The sequence below is a fragment of the Phaseolus vulgaris genome, chromosome 4, assembly GCF_051622355.1.
Source record: "Phaseolus vulgaris cultivar YP4 chromosome 4, ASM5162235v1, whole genome shotgun sequence".
NCBI lineage: Eukaryota > Viridiplantae > Streptophyta > Magnoliopsida > Fabales > Fabaceae > Phaseolus > Phaseolus vulgaris.
Genome location: NC_143501.1, coordinates 44,537,562 through 44,563,690, shown reverse-complemented (window position 1 = coordinate 44,563,690; position 26,129 = coordinate 44,537,562). Strand labels below are relative to the sequence as shown.

General features: G+C 29.8%; 1 protein-coding gene across 1 annotated transcript; it reads left to right on the top strand.

Annotated features, from left to right (window-relative positions):
* The first annotated feature begins 16,429 nt into the window (after positions 1 to 16,429).
* Positions 16,430 to 18,903, top strand: LOC137837727 (protein PSK SIMULATOR 1). The gene has a single exon (XM_068646832.2). The coding sequence runs from the start codon at positions 17,114 to 17,116 to the stop codon at positions 18,539 to 18,541; it is 1,428 nt and encodes a 475-aa protein (XP_068502933.1). The 5' UTR covers positions 16,430 to 17,113; the 3' UTR covers positions 18,542 to 18,903.
* The last annotated feature ends 7,226 nt before the right edge of the window (positions 18,904 to 26,129 follow it).

Genomic DNA, 26,129 nt, shown 5'->3' with positions numbered 1-26,129 from the left:
TAATCTGGCAAAATCTGACAGAAACTTTCTCCGACATTCAACTAAAGTGAATACAGACACACTAAAGGGACAAGACACCAATCAGAAAAAGAAAAACTAGTTGTGAGAAACTTAGACGTGAGCGAAGTTCAAACCTATAATATTACTCTATAATGTATTATAGCTTAACACATAATATTTATATTAGCATTGGTGAGGATTAATATTAGTGGTGAAGTCACAAGTCACTAATTTTAAACCAATGAGTGCAAGAATATTATCGGTCTAATATTTGATTAAGGTTAAACCAATGTGTGCAAGAATATTATTGATCTAATATTTGATTAAGGTTTGATGGTTGTGGTTAACTAGTTTATCACTTCCACCAAGGAAGTCAAGAAGATTGATTCTAAGAGCAAGAGAGTTTGTCCTCATGTGTGTGGAGTCTTGTGAGAAACGTGATGGAAAAGAAAGAAGATGCTCAAGTCTGAACTCATGGATGTAACCATTTTAATTTGATGATGAGAAAAGGCAAAAAAACACACAATTAGGTTACTTTATAGACAATAATCATTTTCATGGTGGTGGCTGAGGATAGAAATGATTGAAGTGTCACTCTCTTAATAATTTAAGTGTGATTATGAGTTCTATATTAAGTAAAAATTATAAAATTAAATAGTATATAAGAAAGAAATTCATAAGCTCATAATTTTATGATCTTGAATTAAAAATGTGTCATGATTTCTTATATAGATTGTATTATAATTTATTGATACTGAATTTTTCTGTTATAATCTTTTGAAAAAACCACTCCAAAACTATGTGATTTTATCAACTCTTTTTTCTCTCTCTCTCTCACCCTTATTTATATATATATATATATATATATATATATATTTTCTCGAAACTACCTTTCTGGACCAAGTTTTTTCATCAACACATGTAGGTTCGGCACAAGCATTCAGAATCTAACCAATTTTAGTTAAAATTAAAAAGGCTAGGAAAAAGTTATATAGATTACAAAACTACAAAAAATATAGAGAGATTGATGGGATATTACACTGTTTTGTGATTGAAACTTCTAAAATGTAATGAGAATAAGAGAATTTTTGTCAACATATATCTTCTTACACACTTTTTTAACATACTTCCATAATTAATTTAATTTATTGAAAAATACTAATTTTAATGCATCATGTTTTCTATTTAATGAATTTGTCTTCTAATAATTTTATGTTTTTCTAGTAAATTAATTGACCAACTATAGAGTCTTTGAATATTTCTAGTACTTTTTATAATACAAAATAATAAATAAATTATAAAATTAATAATAATACCATAGTTTCATAGTATAGTCACTAAAAAAAAAATCATGAAATAAAAACTAATTTTTAGATACCAAAATAATTAATTGCAATAGTAACTAAATTAGAGACCATTTTAGAAATTAAATAAAAAATTAGTTTCTATTATTGCTAAATAGTTTCTAATTGGTACTTAAAACCTTGGTTGCTAATTAGATACCAATTTAGAAACTATTTAACAATAATAGAAACTAATTTAGAAACCAATTTTTTATTTAGTTTCTAAAATGGTCTCTAATTTAGTTACTATTACAACTAATATTTTGATCTCTAAAAATTGATTTCTATTTCATGATTTTTTTTAGTGAGTATTAATCTCAACATTGATGTAATTAGCATCGGAAAACTTGACACTGATATATATTTTTGTTAATATTTATTTTATTTTTTTCAACTTTTATTGCTCATGAATCTTAGGTCATCTTAACCAACACTTATTTCTATGATAATATTTTCACTTGCGCTAAAACTCCTCGACCCATGCTTTTTAATAATTTCACATAAGAGATCTAATATAAAACACACATAAATACATAAAAAAAAACAATTAACACAATATTGATATGGGTAATATATTTTTGTTTATGTGTGAAATTGTTTGAAAAATATCTCATATATTAAAATAATTATAATACTCTACAAAATATAGAAAGAAAGTAAGGATGCTATTTGGAACTGTGATAGTAGTAAAAGCCTTACGGAGTAACTTTCAGTTTTATTAAAAAGCACTAGGGTTTACTATAAAAGGATGTACTGGCAGCAGTAAAACACTTTCATAGTGAGGGAAAGATTTCAAAGGGCTGTAATGCTTCATTCATAACGTTGATACCAAAGTATGAGAATCCTCAATCTCTTGAAGAGTATAGACCCATCTCACTTGTAGGATGTTTGTACAAAATTCTGACCAAAGTGCTATCTAGGAGGATTAAAAAAGTTATTGAAAAGGTGATAGATGGGTCACAATCGGATTTTTTTTTTTTTTTTATCTAATAAAGGATTATTAGGCAGATCCTCCTAGTGATGAGGTTATGGATGATTTGAAAAGAAGGAGGAAAAGTGGGGTGATTGTGAAACTTGACTTTGAAAAGGCGTATGACTTGGTGAGTTAGGAGTTCTTATTTTACATGAAGGGAAGATTAGGGTTTTGCGGAAAATGGATATAGTGGATTAGAGCATGCCTTGAATCTGCTACTATCTCGGTATTGGTAAACGGTAGTCCGACAAAAGAATTCAAACTGTTTAGAGGCCTTAGACAGGGGGATTCAATGACATCGTTTTTGTTTCTGATCGTTGCACAAGGTTTGGCTGGGCTAGTAAAACAAGCAACAAGAAAACACTTGTTTTCGGGAATAAAAGTTGGGGATAAAAAGGTGGATGTGAATCTACTCCAATTTGTTGATGACGCCCTTTTTTTATACGAATCAAATGTGCAAAATATCATATGCATTAAGGCTATATTAAGATGTTTCAAATTAAGCTCTAACCTCAGAGTAAACTTCCACAAGAGTAAAATTGGTGCAATTGGAGTAGACATGTATGAGGTGAAAATGTACTCGGAAATACTCCATTGCAGCCTAATGGATATACCCTTCACATACTTAGACTTACATATTGGTGGTAATCCATCTAGGTGTTCATTTTGGGAGCTAGTGATATCGAAGATAAGAAAGAAACTTTCGATATGGAAGGGGAGGAACCTTTTCTTTGCGGGAAGAGTTTGCCTTATAAAATTTGTTATCAATGGCATACCACTATTCTTTTTATCTTTTTTTAAAGCCCCGATTGAAGTGTGCAAGGAGATCACAAAATTACAGAGAAATTTTTTGTGGAGGTGGGGAGCGGAAGGGAGGAAAATCGCTTGGATTAGCTGGGAGAACATTTGTAAAGCGAAAGAGGAGGAATGCTTAGGTATTAGGCGCATTGATTTGTTCAATAAGGCACTCTTGGCAAAATGGTTATGGAGAATGGGTTCCCCTGAGACTGGACTTTGGAAGGATGTCCTTGAATCGAAGTACGGTTTGTGGAGGCTGACAAACTCAACTAGACCTAATCGAAATAGGTATAAATCTATATGGTGGAATGATTTATCCAAAGTTAGCCTTTCAGACCAAGGTGACAACTGGTTCAATTCAAATATGGTTTGGCAAGTTGGATCTAGGGAGAAGATCAAATTTTGGGAAGATGAGTGGCTAGCCAATGGTCAACTCAAAGGAAGATATGAAAGAATATATAATAACTCTGAGCTTAAAGACAAGACTATTGGTAGTTTCGGAAGATGGTCTAGAGAAGGGTGGGAGTGGAAATTTAGTTGGAGAAGAGAATGGTTTGAGTGGGAAAAAACTATGGTAGAGGATTTTATGGCAAGTATATTACGGGTGTCACTACACCCATATAAAGAAGATTTACGGTTATGGAACAACCCTCCATCATACACATTCTCGGTAAAATTTGCTCATAATAAGTTAGTAAATCATAGATCTGGGGGGGTATCAGTGGTGTTTGAATATCTTTGGAATTTAAAGGTTATGCCCTCAACTCAATTTTATGTGTGGATGGCTCTTTTAGATATTGTAGCAACTAAACAAAATATGCACAAAAGGGGCGCGACATTGAAGGATACTTTATGCGTTTTATGTGGGAGGGAGGAGGAGTCAACTTCACACATTCTTGTTTCATGTAAGGTATCAATTAAAGTATGGAATATGTGTTTTAGATGGATGAGGATTAGTTCGGTGAATCACAATGAGTTGATTCATCATTTTGAACAATTCTCTTGAATATGCTTTAATCAAGAGGCAATAGATTATGGAAAAACCTATGGGTTTCAGTGGTATGGTGAATTTGGAAGCATTGAAACAGGGTTATTTTTAACCAAACAAAGATAGATGCATAGGAAAATTTTACCATGACACAAGTCCAATCATGGGCATGGATGAAACATAAAGTAAGGAAAGTCAAGTTCTCTTTTTTTATTGGATTTTATCCCCCTTAACCTGCATTAACATGGCAACAAAATAAGTGCATTCAAGTGTAATCAATCTTTTTCATTATTCACTGCATGGTGTTGTTGGTTTGTAGTAATAAATTGTCGTATAACTTATTCATGACCAATGTTATGGGTATGTATTGTATCTTTGAACTAGTTGAGAGGTATGAAAGGTAATGTTTCTTAGTGCAGGTAAAGCTGTAGGGAAGCAATGAATAACCTAAGATAGAGGAGGATGCAGAGGAATAGAACTTGGAAGGTAAACGTTGGAGCCACTCTTGCTGGTGTTGAACCTTGAAGCTTTGATGATTCAAAATTCAAGAAGATTGCTTAAAGCTAGGTTGATGCTTGTGGGGCTTGGGTTCTGGGTAGTTTAGAATTTGTTAATCCACTCTTAGCCTAATCCAAAGTTGAAACAATCAAGATCTTTTAAAGAAAAATGTTTTTTCAAAGTAAGTGAAAAACAACCTGTTGTTTGTACGTTTCAATAGGTTGTTTTACACTTGGTGGTTTTGAAAAGGATTTTAAAAAGCTAAAATTGGTTGACCTTACAGTCAAATCCAATTCAATATTGCTTTTTGAAAAAAATAACAAAATTGGTTAAATCTATTTTGGCTCAATTCAAATTTGTTTTGGGTCTCTGTTTAACTGCTAAAACGACTATTTTTTGTGGATTTATAACTGGGTTTTGAATCTCTATTTTCAATACATCAATCAGATTACGAAAATAGTTCTTAAGAGTTTTTAAAAGTTGCAAGATTGCTATGTGATTTGCCTTGGTTGGAAGAGTGGAATATGAAGCTATTGTTTTCTTCTTGTATCATGTGTAATCTTTCCTATTCATTCTTGTGTTTCTGTATACATTTGTAAATCTGTAAAGTTGTGTTTTGAGTCAGAGGGTGTTTTGACTTGTGGTGGTGTGTCAAAAAGGGTGAGTGTTCTTGAAGGGATCAAGATCACCTATTTGGTGTTTTTGTAATTGTAATCTGTTGTTGGTTACATGGTGAATTAGCCAGAGGTGTTCTGGGAACTATCAGTTGTTGAGTGAACCAGTATAAAACACAGTGTGTAAATCTCTTTATCCCTCTCTGCCTCTTAAGTTGTTTGTTTTGTGTTTTATGTGCCTTGCTATTAAGAACTATCATTGATTCGAAGAAACAACTGATTGTTTTTCTGGAAAACTTTTAAAAACAATTTTGTTGATTGGCTTTTTTGATTGCTTCTTCTGTGATTCTTCATTAATCTTCATTCTTTTCCAGCATTTTCGAAGATCCCAAATAACAATAACAAAGAAACATGTAACAACTATATCAGATGAAAACAAAAAGCTGTTGAAACTTCTACGATGCATACATCTCTTATTGAAGAAGATTCTATTAATACGTCTCTAATATATAGTTGAACCTATTAAATCACTCATATCAACGTTTTCTTTGCATACTCCACATAGAAATTTGCATACCTTGTTTTCATTTGTTTCCATGTGTTTATATGCTTGATCCTCTTTCTTTCTAAACCCCTTTTCTCATTTGATTATTTCAACATGATATCGTTATCATTGTTAATGTCTTAAAATTGGGAGTTAACTGTTTCGGATAACATTCATAATCAAATTTAATCTTCTCATTATATATCAAATTCATATTGACATGTGTGACGTTATGTTTAATTAAGCCTTCAAGATAATTTAATTTTTATTTCTTCAAATGTTTGGAGACGTGTTATAAAACATGGCATTTAATTAGATTTTATTCTATGTTTATTTTTTTTGCATAAAGATGTAAATGTTGAAAGAGATTAGTGCGCGTTATTGAGCAGCTATGTTGAGTGTGAAAGTACCAATCACATTCTCCTTCTCAAAAGAATTTAATTGCTTTAACTACCCCATAATAATAATTATTAATATATTTGTTCATACTAGTAACCCCACTTTCAAGATTTCACACCACAATAATGATGAGGATGTCTGATTATTATTATTATTATTATATATATATATATATGCCTTTATTTGTGTTAATTATTGGAATATAATTATTTTGGGTGTTTCTTTCTACACCTTCAAATGCATTAGGTGAAAAGATAATTTTTTTAAAAAAATAAATTTTATATTCTACAATTTAAAAATATTTTTTTTTTCTATTTATATCTTGTGAATTCTAAAATTTAATATATATGTTCTCGAACAGATTCGGGACCTAGAGAACAATTCCTCCTGTCTATACCTTCAGTCGTCGTTGATACTTCAAACTTCCTGCTTTGCATTCCTTCTCTCAGTCGTCTGACTCCACAAACGGGGATGGTACCTGCAGAAGGCACTCCAACGCTCAAGTCAGTCGGGGTGTTAACACTCGGGTATCAAAGTACTGTAGATAATGAGTACATTTCTCATTGGAATGCGTGCTATTTATATTACCTTAATGAACCTTAATTGGTGGGCCGGATTAGGAGGTGAGTTCATGTTTAGGGTTGCACTAAAGAGTCCTTAACTATGGATTAACTCCGCTGACTTAGTCAACCCTTGACTCGTCGCCAAGGATCGGTTGGTCATGTGTCGTCATGTGACCCCACCATGATTAGGTGGTTAACTAATATTTAAATTACAAAATTTAAAAAGTATTATTTAATATAAAAATACCTTCTCAATTCTATAATCTGAATTATAAAATTCTATAATTGGTAAATACCTTCTAAATTTCATAGTTTGAAATATATTTTTCAAAAAAAATCATTCTAAATTATAAAATTAAAAAAATAAATTCAATAAAAAATATCTTCAAAATTCTAAAATTTAAAATGTTGTTGAATCATTATTTCGAAACGAAAAATATCAATAAAATAAAACATAGTTTTGATATTTTAAAAAGTATGAAATATCACACTAAATTATGGAGTTACAAGCTATTATTTTATGTGACATGTTAATTAAACATACTGAGTATTTAATGTACTGTGTGAAACATTTTAATCGAATAAATTCCTTTTTTCTTAATTTATATTCTAAAAAATCATTAATTTATCATTGTCACTGAAAACCTAAATATTAAGATGACATAGGAGACCTAAGAAAAACTAGAAAAGGACATGATAACCCTAACTAAACCCTACTATTGCTATAAACTTAACAAATAATTATTTAACATATCTTGAAAGGAGTTACTTGGCAATAGTTGAAGTATGGAATGAGCATGGTCCCTCGTGTGTAGGGTTTTGCACGTGGGAGTGATTGCATAATTTGGTCTACCACGAATATCCAATGATGATGACACACGTGCGAAATGCAGTTCCTAAGTGGGGACAAAGAGAAACAAAAAGGAAAAGTATATTTGGGATAAGAAAGAATCAAAATGAATCATGCACTCATTTTCCATGTTTAATTAATTTTGTTCTTCAACTTCTTTAAGTTCTTTTTGCTTATTCATTTTTATTATAATTTGTGGACCATTTTCTCAAAGGAATGTCTACCCAAAGTGGAACACAACTCCTTCAATTCTGATCAAATGAGAGGCCATAATTCATAATAGGTTTCTCAAATGCCCATGCCATGCATATATATCCCTATCAAAATCCACCAATAACAAAATGAATAATGCTCTATTTTTATTGTTTTTCTTCTTTTTCTACTCTTTGATATCATTTTTTTATGGACAAGAAATATAATTAATGTATTAGAATACTTAATGATGTTTCAATTTGTATAAAAAATATTTGTAAGCTAGTTATAGTCTCACTCTCCAAATCTCTTAAGAGTATGTTGATAATATACTTAGATCTAAACTTAGACTTCCAAATACAATTAACACTATTATAAAATTATTAAATAAAAATTATTTTTTTTTAAAAATAATTAGTTACTATATTAATTAAATTAGATATTATTTTAAAAATTAAAAAAATATTGATATATAAAATAATTTTTATAATTAATAAATAGTTTTAAAACTAGTATAATTAGTTACCAAGATTTTAACTACTAATTATTTAGATTCTAAACTTGGATAGCTAAAACCTTGATAAGTATTTAGATACCAATTTGAAACTTATTTATCAATAATATAAACTAATTTATATACAATAGTTTTTAATTTCTAAAATAATATATAATTTTAATATAGAAACTAATTATTTTTTGTCCAATACAATTAATTTTTATTTAATGATGTTTTTAAAGTAAAGGTTAAATATTCTATCACACATTACTTAGTTCTTTGAAAATTATGTAGAAATTAAATATGCCTAAAATACTTCATTATTTATTAGTCATTAAAAAATATTATTCAAAAGTCTAATATTTTGGTTTTTTTAACCTAAACTTGTGAAAGCATGTTAATTTTCATAGTGGGATATCAATAAGGCACACTTAGGTCACTATCACACACATATATAGGTGAAGAGAGAGAGAGAGAGAGAGTGAGGGCAAAACGAGTGTTTGGTTTGACATGAAAAGAGAACCTTTCGTTTCTTCAAAACAGCTTTGAAATGCTTTTATCATAAATGGGTCCACTCTAAAGTCATTGAGTGAGGCCACTCGATTCCAATTTTACTTCTCTTCAATGTTAGGTTTCAATTTCCAATTTGACTCACAAATTAAACTATCATCATACTTTCTTTTTATTTATTTTATTTTTCATGATTTTAGATATACAAGAGCAATAGTACAAATCCAAGATCAAAACGAATAAGCCTTTTTTGTGATATTCCTTTAATATTATTAATTCTTCTATATCCACAATAGTAACAAAGCTTCAACATATATGGTTAAGAGTTTAATTATTATTAGCTTTCGAACATATTTATAAAAAAATAGGAATTAATCCAACTAAATATTTTCAAAATAAAGTTTGAAATTATTTTTTTATCCACAATAAATAAGGTAATACATATATACCTGATGGAAAAAATGTACGCGGAAGTAACATACACAATCACAAATCAACTGCAGAAAATAAACAACACAAAATTTAACGTAATTCGGTCACCAATCTACAACCTATAGACAACTAATTAAGTTTTCATTCTGTTTTATTACAATTTTATAAAGGGAACACAATAATTAAACTTACTCACTAAAACATGACGTCTAATCAATCCAACTCAATTGATTTATCTTCACACTCAACCATAAAAAACTATAAAGAAAAACACTTCGATTCTCTAAATTTGAAGATTCCAAATATAAAGAACTCAGGTATATGCAAAAACACGAATATGTATTGTGGATCAATATTTCATTATAATATAATGAATATTTTGGTACGATAAAAAATGTCACATGTTGAAATCATTGTTTATATATATATATATATATATATATATATATTCTTTCTCTTATCATTTCATTGAGATACAATTTCCAATTATTAAAACATATAATACATTAAATATAGTAATCTTAACAATGTTAATTGAAACTTTTATATTATAAAAAAAATGAACTACATAAGTCACTTAACTTCGATTTAGAAATTTGCTTTAATATACTCAAAAGTCTTATGCTGTCTAAAAATTAGCTCCAGTAATAATTTATAACTGTTTTCATTAATTGTACTATTTCAAAATAAAATTATAACAAAATCACCAAACACTAAATTAATTAAGTACCTTTATATAAGCAGAACACTAACATAATAATCATAGATAAAAATACGTAGCAGGAATGACATGTACACATAATGTGTGAGCACAGAGCAGTGGCATTATTAGGGCTAGAAAAAGAATTTACATAGGTCAACTTCATCATATGAATTGAAAACACCTTAAGAATTGTATTTTACTAGCACTGGGATTGAACAATTATTGAAGAAGATGCTGAAAAGTTTTTGATTAGTAAATTATAATATTGTACAGTTAATTCCCAACTAACTCTATAATGATAATGGTTAATTAATAAACCATTTTTGTTGTGTAGGTTGAAGAGACACTAATGAATGAAAATTCATTGAGCCGAAAGTGTGGTTGTAATGCTTAAAACCTTTCTGCATTGTGTATCAACATTAAGCAACAAGGATATGAATGCTTTTGGATAAATAATTTAATTTACAAGGGTTACATATCATACATTTTAACATAAAAATTATTCATGAAATGAATTAATTCCATGTAAGATTATTTTAACAATTTTTTTAATTTGAGGGTTAAATATGTTTTTCATCTTTAGTCCAAATTTTAGACTTTCCAAATTTTAGACTTTCTAAATACTTGTAGTAAGGAAATTGTTAAAATGAATCTTTGTCAAAACAAAATTATGTGACAAAAGTTTAAGTGTGGACTATGATGTTAAAATATTTCATAGTGACTTGTCGTTGACGTGGATGTTATAATATTATAATATAGTATACACTGAAAATTACGTTTTTATGTAAAAAATAAAGATTTATTTCAATAGTTTTCTTACTACAAGTAATTAGGAGGTCTGAAGTTTAACTAAAGATAAAAAATAATTTTGAATTATAGTAAAAAAAGGAAAAATATTAAATTACATAATGATGGTAAACATAAAAGCTTTTATAAAAAAACGATTTAATTTTTAAATTTTTTTAATATGAAAAACTAAATTTCAATTCTAAACATGTATAACAATTACTCTTAATTCTTAAAATTAAATAATTTAAAGAATCTTTAAAAAAATGGTTTTTTGTTTATACTATTATCAAACATATGTCAATATTATTATTTAAGTCATAATTTTTTTTCATCTTCAAACTATTGCAATTAATTGAGGATTGCGTTTTCAAATACTTATTTAAAAATTTCTTAGTTTTTCAAGATCAAATACTACAATATCCCAAACATAAGTCAAAACTATCAGTCACTCATTTTTCAACTTTTATCAGTTTTTATTAATTTTATACCTAATATAATTAATAAGAAGAGAAATAAAAAAGATTTCAAGTGATTTTTTTAATATAATAGTTGTAATAAGTAATTTATTAAAAAAATCATTAAATAAAGACTAATTTTAGAAATAAAAAATAATTAGTCATTATATTACTAAATTAGATACTATCTTATAGACTACACAATTTATTAGTATTTAAAGTAGTTTCTATTAAAGTCCACTTTGTAATAATTATTAATAAATAAATTCTAAATTAGTATCTAATTTACTACCAATTAATTAGATTCTAAAGTTAGTAGTTAAAATTTTGATAACTAACCACATACTAATTTAGAAACTATCTATTAATAATAGAAATTACTTTATATACCAGTAAATTTTTAGTTTCTGAAATAGTATCTAATTTAATTAATATAGTGACTAATTCATCTCTAAAATTAGTTTATATATAATGATTTTCTTGTAGTGATGTTTTATCTTAAAAAAACAAATTTTATTAAACTAAGAGAAAATGAATGAAAAAAGAAAATTAAAACAACTCTTTTATTAACTCACTTCATATTCGGATACTAAAAGTGAGTTACTCAATAAATTCCGTCTAATAAGCTTTGCATGACATAAATATTAGAGACCTAATCAGGTTATATAATAAGGTCGTTTTACCTAAAAACAATAAAAACCTTTGGTGTCTCATCATTAATTTTTTAGTTAAGTAATTGAATTATTTTGGAAAATAATTTAGATAGTTATTTTTTTTCATTATAAATAATAGTATTTCAAGGATATTCCAACACTTCTAGATAAAAAATTCTTCGATCTTAACCTATGACTATTATATATATATATATAATATATATACATATATATATATAATATATATATCTTTTATACCTAATTAACATTTATGTATATAATCAATTTTTAATACTTGAGATTTTATTAACTTATTCATAAGTTAAAATAAATTAAAAAAAAGTTAATCGATAAAAGCCAAAAATAATTATATTATCTTCGTAAACAACAAAATCAATCAACATAATACTTAAATAAAAGGAAAAATTATTTTAAACACTAAATAAAAAGAAATTATTTTATAAAAACTCAATTAAAAATATCTAAACTCTTAAAATATTTAAATTTTAATTAAGTTTATCTTTTATATATAATATATGGTGCAATATATATCGCATCCTATTGTGTGATTGTGAATTTGAATAGCCACAATACAAATCCTATCTCTTCCCATTAATGCTGGTTTCTGTCACTTTACGTACGTGCTTTTCATTGCAAAATCTAAAAGCAAAACATCTACACTGTTATTCACTTATTATACACAGAAACCTCCAATATAGCTAAGATATATATATATATATATATATATATATATATATATATATATATAGGCATATAAATATAGTCATGTAATTTTTTTAATTAATTATAACTACTTAAGTATTTAATAATTTATATTTATTATATTTGTTACATAATTATAAGAATTTTCACTTTATAGATTGATATTGATACATTATCAGCAATAAGGTGGAGAAAAATGATACCAGAATTTTGGATATAAAATCCACAAAGTGCATAGAAGAAAATACGATTAAACGAATTTATTGCTGATTTTTTTTAAAGGAACTTATTCCACTATATGTTGGTTTGGTGCATCTTTTCTTTATTTTAAATTATCAAACTTAATTTTGATTTTTTTTCCAGATTTTGTAATACTAGATTATCATCAACAAAAATTTAAAAATTACATATAGAAAAACAAAATGTGTATTATATATTTGGTCAAACATTTGGTAACAGAAACCAAACTCATTTTTTTTCTTTTTGACATTTGATGAAACATGATTGGTAAATAGTGTTCTAAACTAACAATTAATTAAGGAACACACAATGATTGGCTTGCAATTTCTTCACAATTCAAACACATCCACACTCTTTCGAGAAAAAAAAAATCTTAATAATTAACAAGACCTAACATATATAAATGCATGCACTCATTATTTTTAGAAAAAAAAATTTATCAAGGTGAACTTGTTATGTTTCATACGTAATTGGTAATATTTGAAATTTAATTTAACTAATAATGTTTTGTACTATAATTTTAGTGTTATTAATTATAATATACCATTATATTTTAGGTGCGATCATGAAATGTTTCTAATGAAAACAAAATAAAATTGTTCAACACGAAGAAGACATAATTGAAAACTATTTTTTTTTCTAATTTTTATTTTATGTAATTTTATGATTAAATACAAGCTTATTATGTTTTAATTTAATCATTTGTTATTTTTGTGAATGTTAATTTCAAATATAAATATAAAATCTAAAAAATGTTTGTTTTTATTTCTCTATATTTTCAATACGTATAAAAAAGTAAATGAGATATATATAATTAACCATAGAAAAACATAGTACATAATGGTTCAAAAGAAAATAGAAAAAAAAAGTATTTCAAACCTCAAACAAATTAAAAAAAAGGTATTAGAGTTTAATTAGATAAGTCTTGTAACTCTAAACATCTGTATTTACATTAAGGTTTTTGATATTTAATAGCTTTATAATACAAACCTATACTTTAGAAATTAGTTAGAATTGTGGATGATGTGTTAGTTATTATATTTTTTACAATAAAGTTTGCTTTCACATTTATTGGTTTTATATATTTCATTTAAAAATTAAAAAAAAAAAATTTATTAATCAAATAATTACTTACTTACTCAATACTTTAATTATATAACACATAAAAAGATAAAAAATAAAAAATAAAAAAAACAAATATTAATATAAGTATTATAATTATTAATAAAATATTTATAATAGGACAAATAGTTAAAACTGAAAATCTAAAATAATATATAAAATTATATTTATCATCTAATAACTAAAAACAGCTACTCTACAACTACTTTTTAAAATAAAATATTTATATTATAATAAAATAATAATTTATTTAAATGTGTAATGGGTGTAAATGTATTATTACTCTATTTTTTTTTTATCAGGAGAATGAGACCAGGTACAATATATTATATTTAATGATGATTAAAATGTGAATAGAGTAGAAAGAAAACGTTAAATAGAAACCTTTTTTCCCCTGTTGTTGAGATCTTAACCAGTGATTTTATTTTATAGTAGATTGATTAAACATATGTGTGATCTCTGATTCCCCTTCATTGATCCCCACTCAAGAATAAATCCTGGCTTACACTTTTTGCGGGGATGGTCTGATATGGTCTGCTCATTCTTACTGTGACATTAATTTTATATGATTACTACATGTTTGTGTTTATGTCATTGCTTAATATATTTTTCATCAACATGTACTTGGTACTTCCTTTGCTTAGTCGGTAAAGAATCTAATCTTCCTAGATTTTGAAAAATGGACTGCTGGTTCATTGCACACACACAAAAAGACAGATTCAACTTCATCTTCTTTGTCTTTCAAACACTTATCTTGCATTCCTTGTGTGCTATTCAATACTCATTGACTAAGTTACCAAGGTGATCATAAAACTATTTATTTTGGACCACAATGGGATCATATACGTAGCCATTCTTCACATCATGTGTTGTGTTTCCAACTTGCAGTCAACATATCATGATAATGCCAAAGATTGATTTGGAGGCTTCTTTTCCCCAAAATTTTCTTCAAGAAAAATGTATTTCTCTGGGATTTAGCACAGTTAATTTTCTTGTTCTTTCATTGCATATCCTCCTGCTTCTGGCCACTGGCTGCTTAGGAAAATAAACTCATATACATATTACATGCACTGTGCAACTGTTGCCTCTATCCCTTCAGACTATAGAGGGAAACTGGACATTCTTATAACATGATTTCAGAAAAATAAATGTGAGAAAAAATAGATGTAAGATGAAAACAAATGTATACAAAAGTAACTAAATTCATTTGGTTAGCTTTTTATATAAAATCAGGACCTGGGTTTGATTGACTTTTTGTTTCTTATAAACTTTTCTGTGATTGTTTTTAAACCTTGCATGAAAAAGAACCTTACTTTAATCTAATTTTGTATGCACCAAAATGAGCAAATAGCATGCTATCCCAATAATGTTCAGGTTCTTTTATTTTTACCATATATGTTCTTTGTCCCATGTGCAGAAGGGTGAGTGAATGGATAAAATAATAACTGGCATACCAGGCTGTCTTTCTTGGACTAGAAGGGAAAAATTATTGACCATATGCTAAAACAAAAAGATGAAAGGAATGCATGACCATGCTTTCTCTAAAGGAATTCATATCAATGCCAAATGGGCTCATAATGTCAGTTCATTTTCCAACAATTCAGCTTGGAAATCCTTCACTGCCCTTTCATTGGTTGGGTAAAAAGAAAAAGAAAAACTAACTCTGCAGATAATTTACTCTGATAACAAGTGAATAGCTTCTTTTCACCACCTTTCAGTGTGCCTTAACTCTAATGAACTGTATTTAAAAACACATTATAGATAGAAAATATTGGAAGTTTGATGAGTCCCAAATATTTGTATCAACCTGGCCAACTAACACAGTCTTCCCACTAGCCATGTGATGTGAATGAGTGAGGTAGTGGAGGATTTTTCTTTATATTTCCACCACCAAATATCTGCACTATGTGTATGCTATTCTGAATGTATCATTCTTTTAGGCGTACGCCACTATCTATGTGTTTTTATTGCTTCCTGACCCTCATTAACTATTCCAAGTCAAACTTGATCAATTATGCACACACTAAGCATTGCTTTCTGACAGTTGACATTACTTGTTTGCCATATAATAATTTCATCTATACAAACAGTGTTTCAAACGCAAAACATTCTAACATAAAACTTTTTTGGATGTCAAACTTTATACGCCAAATAACAAATAGTGAAGTTATAGTGGAATTTAAAGTGCATATACATTGGATATGTAATTATTTTCCATGATGGTTTCATAATATTGATAATAATAAACTCACTGCAATAGAATAACTTAGAGTGCTTGAGTATATATCAAGATACAAAATATCAGTCAACTGAATTAATGAGGGATCTTTGGACCAAGGAAGACTGAAATTATTTAGTCACAAAGTTGAGAGCATTCTATTGCTAATGATCATGTAGTCTTAAGAGATTACTGAACTGTCAAGTTTTCTTTTACTTTCTTTTTTTCCAATTTGTTTTGCTGAGAGTCTAGCTAGTGAGAGAAGAAAATTTTAATTAAGGCAGTTAATTAATCATAGGAAGGAAACAAACAAATCAATATGAACAAAAAATATAAAATTCCAAAAAAGAACGAGCCAATAATTACATGGCCCTCTCTCCTGATAAAATATAGCAGCATCTAAGAAAAAGTGTTTCTGTGCATCCAAACACAACAGAAAAGGCTTCTTTTACCAACTAAGAAATCAATAATACACCAGCCAGAAGCCTTTTCCAAACCCAAAAAAGCTAAATAAATATTCAAACCAAAGTGCATAAACCCCCATTCCCCACACCTTAAACACCTTCACAAAGCAAACAGCTTCATCATGAGTGAAGCTTCTACGCGCTTTTGGAGCGACTGAATCCTAACAAGAATTGACAATAAACCAACCCTCTGACGCCACAATCTACCACACTCAGCTACTACAAACTGCATGTGGGTCTAAACTTTAAATACTTTAACCACACTTAACCCTCACCCCTCTCTTTCTAATTACGTCTTCACCTCACACATTCTAATATCACAATCAACCTCATCCTTCTTTCTCTCTGTAGACTAACACCACCACACCACCAATCTATCAAATATTTTTCGCTTTCTCTTTCTTGCATATTCACAAACACATGGCGCTCACCACCTAGTTCAACCTCAAACCCACCGAAACCCACATACTCACCAAGAAAAAGCCACGACCCATTTCACCAAACTCAATCTCCTCCAACCCCATCAAACCAAAATCTAAATTTTCGATGGCACTTGAAACCTGGCTCATCAAGGTCAAAACGGCGCTGTCGCATAGCCTCACGAAGAAACCGTCGTTTTCCTCGTCGAAGCCAAAACACGTTGCCGTTTTGTCCTTCGAGATCGCGAACGTGATGTCGAAGCTCCTCCACCTCTGGCAGTCCCTCTCCGACGCCAACGTCGTTCGCCTCCGAAACGACGCCATCGCGCTAGAAGGCGTGCGCAAGCTCATCTCAAACGACGAGTCTTTTCTTCTAAGCCTCGCCGTAGCCGAGTTCGCCGACTCGCTCAGACTCGTCGCCGACTCGGTCTCCCGACTCAGCAACTACTGCCACGATCCTTCTCTCCGATCCTTCCACCGAATCTTCACCGAGTTCGCCAACTCGGGCCTCGACCCACGCGCGTGGACCCTCACCACCCCCAAAGACATCGAAACCAAACACAGAAAATTGCAACATTACGTGTCTCTCACGGCAACGCTCCACAAAGAAATCGACGCTCTCACGCTCCTCGAAAGCGCGTTTAAAAAAGCGCTTCTCAACGCTGACAACGCCGCCACCGAACACTCTTCCTGTCACAAAAAACTCAGCGATCTTCAGCAGAAGATATTCTGGCAGAAACAAGAGGTGAAGAACTTGAAGGAACGTTCCTTATGGAACAAAAACTTCGATGGGGTTGTTTTGTTGTTAGCAAGGTTCGTTTTCACTGTGTTAGCGCGGATCAAGGTTGTCTTCGGAATCGGACACAGTAGTGTTCCCTTTTTGTCACGTAGTTTGTCTTCCGTTTATCCCTCTGATCACCAAAACCCTATTTCTTCTTGCTCCTTTATTTCTGGGCCGTTAAAAAGCTCAAAACTTGATGAGGAAAACGAGGATTTGAGATATGGGTTTTTTGAGTCTAATTGCAAGGTGTTGAAGTTGAAGGGTGATGGTGATAGTGACACTCTGGGTGCTTCAGCTTTGGCCTTGCACTATGCAAACTTGGTGATGGTGTTGGAGAAGATGATAAAGTCACCCCAGTTGGTTGGGGTGGATGCTAGGGACGATTTGTATGGGATGCTACCAAGTAGCATAAGGTCATCTTTGAGGGCAAGATTGAGAGGGGTGGGGTTTTCTGCATGTGATGATCATGTGCTTGCTGGAGAATGGAGGGATGCATTGGGCAGGATTCTGGGGTGGTTGGCTCCATTGGCACATTACATGATCAAGTGGCACAGTGAAAGGAGCTATGAGCAGCAGAACTTGGTACCAAAAACCAATGTGTTGTTGTTGCAGACTTTGTTCTTTGCAAACAAGGAGAAGACAGAAGCTGCCATCACTGAGCTGCTTGTGGGGTTGAACTATGTTTGGAGGTTTGAGAGGGAAATGACAGCTAAGGCATTGTTTGAATGTACCAAATTTAATAATGGCTTCTTAAGCTTGCACAAGCCCAGCTAAGGAGAGACAAATGAGTTCCTTCTTTCTTCTTTCTTCTTTCTCTTTTTACTCTTCTTTTTTCAAACATCATGATCAAGGTTTTAAAAAATTTCTTACAGCATCAAAGATCATGATGAAACTATCATTTAAAACCTTGATCATGAACTTTCTCAAGTACCTTAACCAGGGTTCTAGTTTTGCCTCCTATGAATTCTATGGTGGTTGATTTTAGGTAGTTAATTAAGGTAAGTTCAGATCCTTTTAGGTTTGGTAATTTGTTTCTAACCTGGGTCTGTATATGTATGTAAATGGTATATTAATTTTGAGTGAAATCTCCAAGAAATGCAAGGCCTTCCATGATCATGTGGATATATTCCTGTCTATTGTCTGTGTCATAATTAATTTTATCATCAACTGCTACTTAGTGGGATTTAATCAATTTATTAATGGTCAATTTTGTGGCTCTACCACACACTCATCTCTATGGCCTTCATGTGGTGAGTAATAAACTACTGATATCTTTGATGGAGTTCATTTCATTAAACATTAATCAGATTACACTTTAATACTACACTCATAAAGAGTCATGTAATTAATAATAATCTACAAGATTAGGCAAGATTAGGCAATAGGTGGGGTGGGTTCATGTATCTTGTCTGGATTTTTATCTTGATCTGTAGTGCAATGTCTGTCTTACAAGATTTTTATCTTGATCTGTAGTGCAATGTCTGTCTTGCAATGTTTGTCGGATTTTTAGTTGACAGAGTACTAGGAAATTTGGTGTCGGAGTTTTGTATAAGGAGTTGTCTTTTTTTATTTTATTTATTTTTTTTGATAAAAAAAATAAAAATTAGACTATAGGTAATTCACTTGTTTAATTTTAATAAATGCTAAATAGTTTTACAATATCTAGTTTGAAATAGTTAATCTTTGAACAACTTTTAATGTAATTATTATAAAAGTGACAATTTTATCACTTTAAAGTTTATAATTGGATGACATTGTAATAACAATTTCAATATTAATCGATTTTAATTAAAATGTTCACTTATTTTACAAGTATGTGTTAATTGTTAATCACTATATATGCTTGGTAAGACATTAAAAAAAATTAGAGATATCAGTTTCAATATCAGCTAATTTCGGATTTAACAAAAAATGTATTTTTATAAATGTTAAATTTTATTAATCTAAATATTAAATTAATAATCATCATTTGGAACCCATGCACAATTCAACAACTTTTTTCTTCACTTTTTCAAATTTCACATTGATCCAAGATATTGATAATTAGAAGTCAAAACTTCTTCCCTAGCTTTTTTTTTATATATAGAAGAATATAGATAAAAGACTTAGGAATAAGTTAATATAAATATATCTTTTCTAATTTTTAATTGTTTTTCTTTATACAGTTATTTAATATTTTTTTTAATTCTTAATTTTTATTATTATTTGTTTTACATTATTTTTCTAAGTAGATCTATAATAAACATACTTTTATATATACTATTTAGATCTAAAATTTGATTATTTTTTTCAAGTATTCTCTTTCCTATGCTTTGCTGTAGCCAATAAGACAATGTTGTAACTCTTCTCTTTACCTATCACACATCCGAATTGATGAGTATTATACAAGGTAGGTTGGAGAAAACTGAACCCAATCTTTTTATTTTTAATTTTTAATAGCAAATAAAAAAAACTGTATTTATGATACTTAGGCCTCCATTTTTTGAGGCTCTCATTTTTTTTAATTTTAAAATTAACTAGCAAAAATACAAAACATATGTAACTTTCAAATAAATGTAATAATAAGATTGAGTTTAATTTTCCCATACCTACCTTATAACACTCTTGAAGTGGACATTGGGATATCCGATAGGAAATTGTGAATATCAGAACATAAATTTATTGGCTAGAAAAGACATTTTGTTCAGAGCCAAATCAAACCACTCAAACAATGATAGTGATTTTACAAGACCTTCTTTATGATCAAAGATAGAACTAAGGCAATAGAAAGAAAATATTTTTGTAGCATTCGTCTCAGAATTTTCCTTTTTGTTAGAATTTATATAGTGTTTTCCCTTCTTTTTGTCATGAGTGTTCTTGTTCTGAATTCTTGGAGCATTCATTGCTTTTGTTCTATTATTACCAAGTTGATGAATACATACTTTTTCTTCTGCTATATATGTTGGATCTAATACTTCTAATTACTTATGGCTTAAATATATTTTATATAATGAAATTAATTTTACCTCATAGTTCAAATTTTAGAGCTATTAATACTTGTAGTAAAAAAAATATTAATGAAATTAATTTTACCTCATAGTTCAAATTTTAGAGCTATTAATACTTGTAGTAAAAAAAATATTAAAATAAATCTATATTAATATTTTTTTTTTACGTAACAAGTAAATTTTCAGTGTGGATTATACAATATTACGAAAATAATGAAATAGAAACCAATTGTAAAGACAAAATATAATTAGTTTCTATATTGACTAAATTAAAAACTATTTTAGAGATTAAAAAAATTATTGATTTCTAAATTAGTTTTTATCATTGATAAATAGTTTTTAAATTGGTATCTAATTAGTTACTAATGTTTTAACAACCAATTATTTAGATTCTAAATTTGGTAGGAAAAAACTTGGTATCTAATTAGATTTATCAATAATAAAAACTAATTTAGAAATCAATAATTTTTTTAGTCCCTAATCTCTAATTTAATCATTATAACAACTAATTATTGTTTGTCTCTAAAGATAAATCAACATTAAATATTGTAGCAACTTAATTAAAATTTGAAATCGACTTATCATATTATAAAAATTGACAAAAACTCATCTAATAATTTTCTTACTACAACTACTCAAAAAATAAGTATAAAGTTTACACTAACAATAAAAATCAATATAAATTTCGCATAAAGTACAAAGATAAAAAAACATATATATTTAATCCATTATTTATTTATCACAAGTTAATTAAAATGAAAAGGTTATAAATGACCAAAGGGTGCAATAATCTTCTTAATGCATCTGGGTTCTAGTAAATTATTTGATTGAATTAAGAAAAACATCAAAAGAGTACAAAATCCATTTTTTTCCCTCAACTTCTTGGTAACCATTGTTATTTTTTTTAATTTGCTTTTCACTCTTTTGATCTTTTTCTTCTTTTGTGGATCTTCCTTTGAGTAGCAGACACAGCTCACAGGTTTGCAAATAACAAGTGGTCCAATTAGTTCAAGTTTCCAATGAATGTTACCCCCTTTTCAAAATTTATAACTCTTAGACCCTACACTGAACATCATTAACCAAGCAACTATTTGTATTTCTTTATTGTGAAACTCACCAAGAAAAAGAAAGAAAAGATCAAACCCCCACCTTATGAACCCTATCATCATTTAAAATAAACCATGTTCTTTCTCTTTAGTCACTCTTGAGTAGTTAATCAAAATAAAGATAGGCACATGACTCTATTCAAAGTTTCACCATTCTCATTTTCTTTGGAAGGGCAATTAGGTGTCTTGAGATCTATGTGAAGAGCTTCTCAAGGCATTTTGACCATTGTTGCCCCCATTTGGTAGTGACAGGGTGATTCAAGTGGGCCAAAACTTGATTGGGTTTACATGCATATGAAATTGCAATTAACTTCAACTCTCCACTCCCAAGCAAGTCCAAATAATTGCAGAATCCAAGTTGCAGGCCCTTTTCATCTCGATACCATCAACCCACAACTTGACTATGTTTAACCTAAAACTTCATATCAACTCACATTTTGCAACCAATTTGTTTCACCCTGCATCTTTGTAAACACTATGCACTCCTTGTTTGTAGCACAACCATAGAAGTCACAACCATTTGCACAAACTGTGGGAAACATGTTTCACTGTGTTTTTTTTTAACTACAAACATGTTTTACTTGGTTTGCATAAGGGTGAAATTTTTCTTCATATGGTTTTGCTTTTATTTGAAGAAAAAGAAACAAGATGAATCCCAGATCAGATACACAAAGGGTATTTTTATAGCCTAAAGATGGTAAAACTTCTAGATGATATTAATTAAAACCTATAATAAAATATGACTTTCTTTAAAATTATAAAAGATAGGGAAGGATATTAATACAGAATTAGTATCAAATATAAAACGTATAATCTTCAATATTCTGCATTATTATCTAACTATATTCTACATTAAACTATAAAAGAGACTCTGTGTTCAACGTGTTCGATGGTTGAATAGAATGGGGTTATGTTTGTAAATAATGGCTGATAAATTTGTTGGGAATAGCTAATTATTAACTAAGTTAATTTATTGAATTAAGATATTGATTGCATGATTTTAAAAAAACTCATAAAAAAAAATAAGTATCTCAATATAATGTCACTTAATAACAAATATAATTTAAGAAAAAAAATTTACCACAACTATTTGTTGAAAGAAATATTTAAAAATTCTTAAAAACAGTTTGATCATTGTTATTAAAAAATTATATATTACATGAGTTTTGTTGAAAATTTTAAATCTTAGCACAAAACACATCACTAAAATCAGTAAATAATATAAAAGTTTTTTATCTAACGATAAATTTTGAGTTATGAGTTTAAGATCCAAATAAATATGATAGAAGGTCTAAAATAACAAGGTCCATTAGAAATAGAGAAAAACCCTTAAGGTTTAGAGATTTTATCTAGAGACAATGAGTTGTCACTTTTGAGTAGGAAGGATATATTTTTGTTATGTTTTATGTTACAAAGAGTATAACTGTCTCTAATACACCAACTAGCTAAAACAATATAATGGGTTTTGGATAGTGAAGAGGTAGAGAATGATATTATAGTAATTTTTCCTTATCTTGGTTAAGTTCTTCTCATAGTTTTTCTTTTCCCTTTGCGTTTCTTCCCTCTCCTATCACTCAACGAAACATTTTGGTGCTTTCATTGAGCCCTCTACATGCCTCCCAAACCAACCAAGGATATGGAGGATACCCTCCAAGCCATCCTTGACAATTTAGCCAACCTTCAAGCTCAACTACACACCACACAAGAAAACCAGGAGGACTGTTACTTTGCTCTTCAAAAAGATATGACATTCTAACAACTTGCTTTGGAATCCAAACACGATACACTCACACATATCCTCATTGGCCTTTTTCCCACCTTGTCCTCACAAACCACCACACTTCTTCCCTATATGATGTGTCCACTTCTCCTTTTAATCAATTTTCTATGGATGTCACTTCCTCTATCCCATCCCCGGTTGGGAACAACAATCCCACTGTTTATACTACTACAACAACTACAACCATTCCACCCTTTTCTTCTTCTTCTTCTTCTTCTTCTTCTTCTTCTTCTATACAACCACAAAAAAATACAACTATCTTTCTTTGATGGCACTGACCCCTTAGACTGATTATTCCAAGCTAACCAATTTTTTATATTGTATAATATTCCTTGGGATTCTCGTTTAAGTATGACCACCTTTTACATGTGAGGTGATGCACTTACTAATGCCCCCAACCACTTTTCAAAGTCTCATGAATGATATTTTTAAGGAATTTCTTAGAAAATTTGTATTGCTTTTCTTTGATGACATATTAGTATATAGTCCTTCTTGGAAGAACCATTTGTTACATCTTGAATTGGTTCTTCAATTGCTGCAAAAGCACCAGTTATGTGCAAAGCTGTCAAAATGCTCTTTTGGTCTCCAACAAGTGGATTATCTTGGTCACACAGTTTCAGGACAGGGAGTAGCAATGGATAACGCCAAGGTACAAGCAGTTTTACAGTGGCCAGTTCCACAAAATCTTAAACAACTTAAAGGATTCCTAGGCTTGATTGGGTATTATAGAAAATTTATCAAGTCCTATGCAGTAATTGTTGCTGCTTTAACAAATCTTCTGAAGAAGGACATATTTTTTTGGGGTCCAGATGCTGAGACAACCTTCTCCAAGCTCAAATCTGCAATTACACAAGCACCAGTTTTAGCCTTGCCAGAGTTTTCAAAACCTTTCACTCTAGAAATTGATGCTTCAGGAGTTGGTATCAGTATTGTTTTGAGTCTAAGATCACCATCCCATTGCTTATTTTTCTAAAAAGCTAACGTATAGGATGCAAAGACAGTCAGCTTATACAAGGGAGTTCTTTGCTATCACGGAGGCTATTGCAAATTTTAGACATTATGTTCTTGGCCACATGTTCATTATACAGACATATCAGAAGAGTTTAAAATCACTCACTGATCAAGTTGTCCACACACCAGAACAACAAAAATGGTTACCTAAGTTGATAGGTTACGATTTCACCATTGAGTATAAACCTGGAAAAGATAATGTGGTTGTTGATTCGCTTTCTCGCTCCTTTATGATGGCAATATCTCAGCTCAAACTCCAACTAATTCCAGAATTACAGGAAGTTATTGCCCAAGATACATAGTTAAGTGCAATTATACAATTGTGTCTACAAAACAGGCCTCCCAATCCTCATTATTCAGTTCGGGATCAGTTACTGTATTGGAAAGGCAGATTGGTTTTACCTAAAGGACATACAACCTTGAAATTAAGCACTGCATACCACCCACAAACAGATTGTCAATCAGAGGCATTGAACAAATGCATTGAGAAGTATCTACGGTGCTTTACCTTTGAAAATCCGAAGGAATGGTCTAAACTATTACCATGGGCAGAATTTTGGTTCAATTCCTCCTTCCATCACAGCACGGGCATAACACCCTTCAAAGCAGTATACAGTAGAGAACCTCCATAACTAATTAAATATACCATCAACAACCAAGATCCCACTAATGTGCAGGAACTACTTGTTCAAAGGGATGTCACACTCAACAAACTCAAGACAAATTTACAAAAGGCACAACAACACATGAAGAAAGTGGTGGATAAAAGAAGAAAACTAGTGCAGTTTGAAATTGGTGATATGGTGATAAATGCCAATGTTTAATTTTTATGATTGAGAAAATTGAACACTTTGGAACTTAATTGTTGCTTAATGTAAGAAAATTACCCTAATCTGAGAATTATTGAATCTGATTATATATTTTGAACCAAGAAACAAATGAAGAAATTTAATCTCAATTTTTGTGTAAATTGCAGATGAATATGAAGCATTGAAAGAATGTATTCAAGCTAGCATTGAAAGAAAGAAAGCGAAAACTTAATTGGATCACAAGAAGATTTAGCTCAAGCTAGAGGATTTATCTCAAGCTAAAACTGTCCAGAGTTGATTAAAGGTGCAGTACTATTCTAGCCCAGGCTAGAATTGTTAGCTCAAGCTAAAATTGTCCAAAGTTGATTAAAGGTGCAGTACTGATCTAGCCCAGGCTAGAATCGCTAGCTCAAGCTAAAAATGCACCGAAAGATCTAACTTAAGCTAAATTGGCTAGCTTGAGCTAAAGTTGATTATATAAATTTTGAAACACAACTCAAAAGGAGGCGGTGGAAAAAGATTGTATTTTTATAGAGAGAGATTAGTGAGAGAAGAAGAAGAAACCTTTGTTCTTAGGAGAAGAACTTGCTCAGATCAGCTCTTCTTATGCAATCCAGATCAAGAATGAAGATTGGTGGAGTTGTCATGAATGGCTAAGTTCTTTCTAAC

Bases quoted from the DNA above. Each gene is read 5' to 3' on its own strand.
- LOC137837727 (XM_068646832.2), top strand. From the start codon at position 17,114: ATGGCACTTGAAACCTGGCTCATCAAGGTCAAAACGGCGCTGTCGCAT.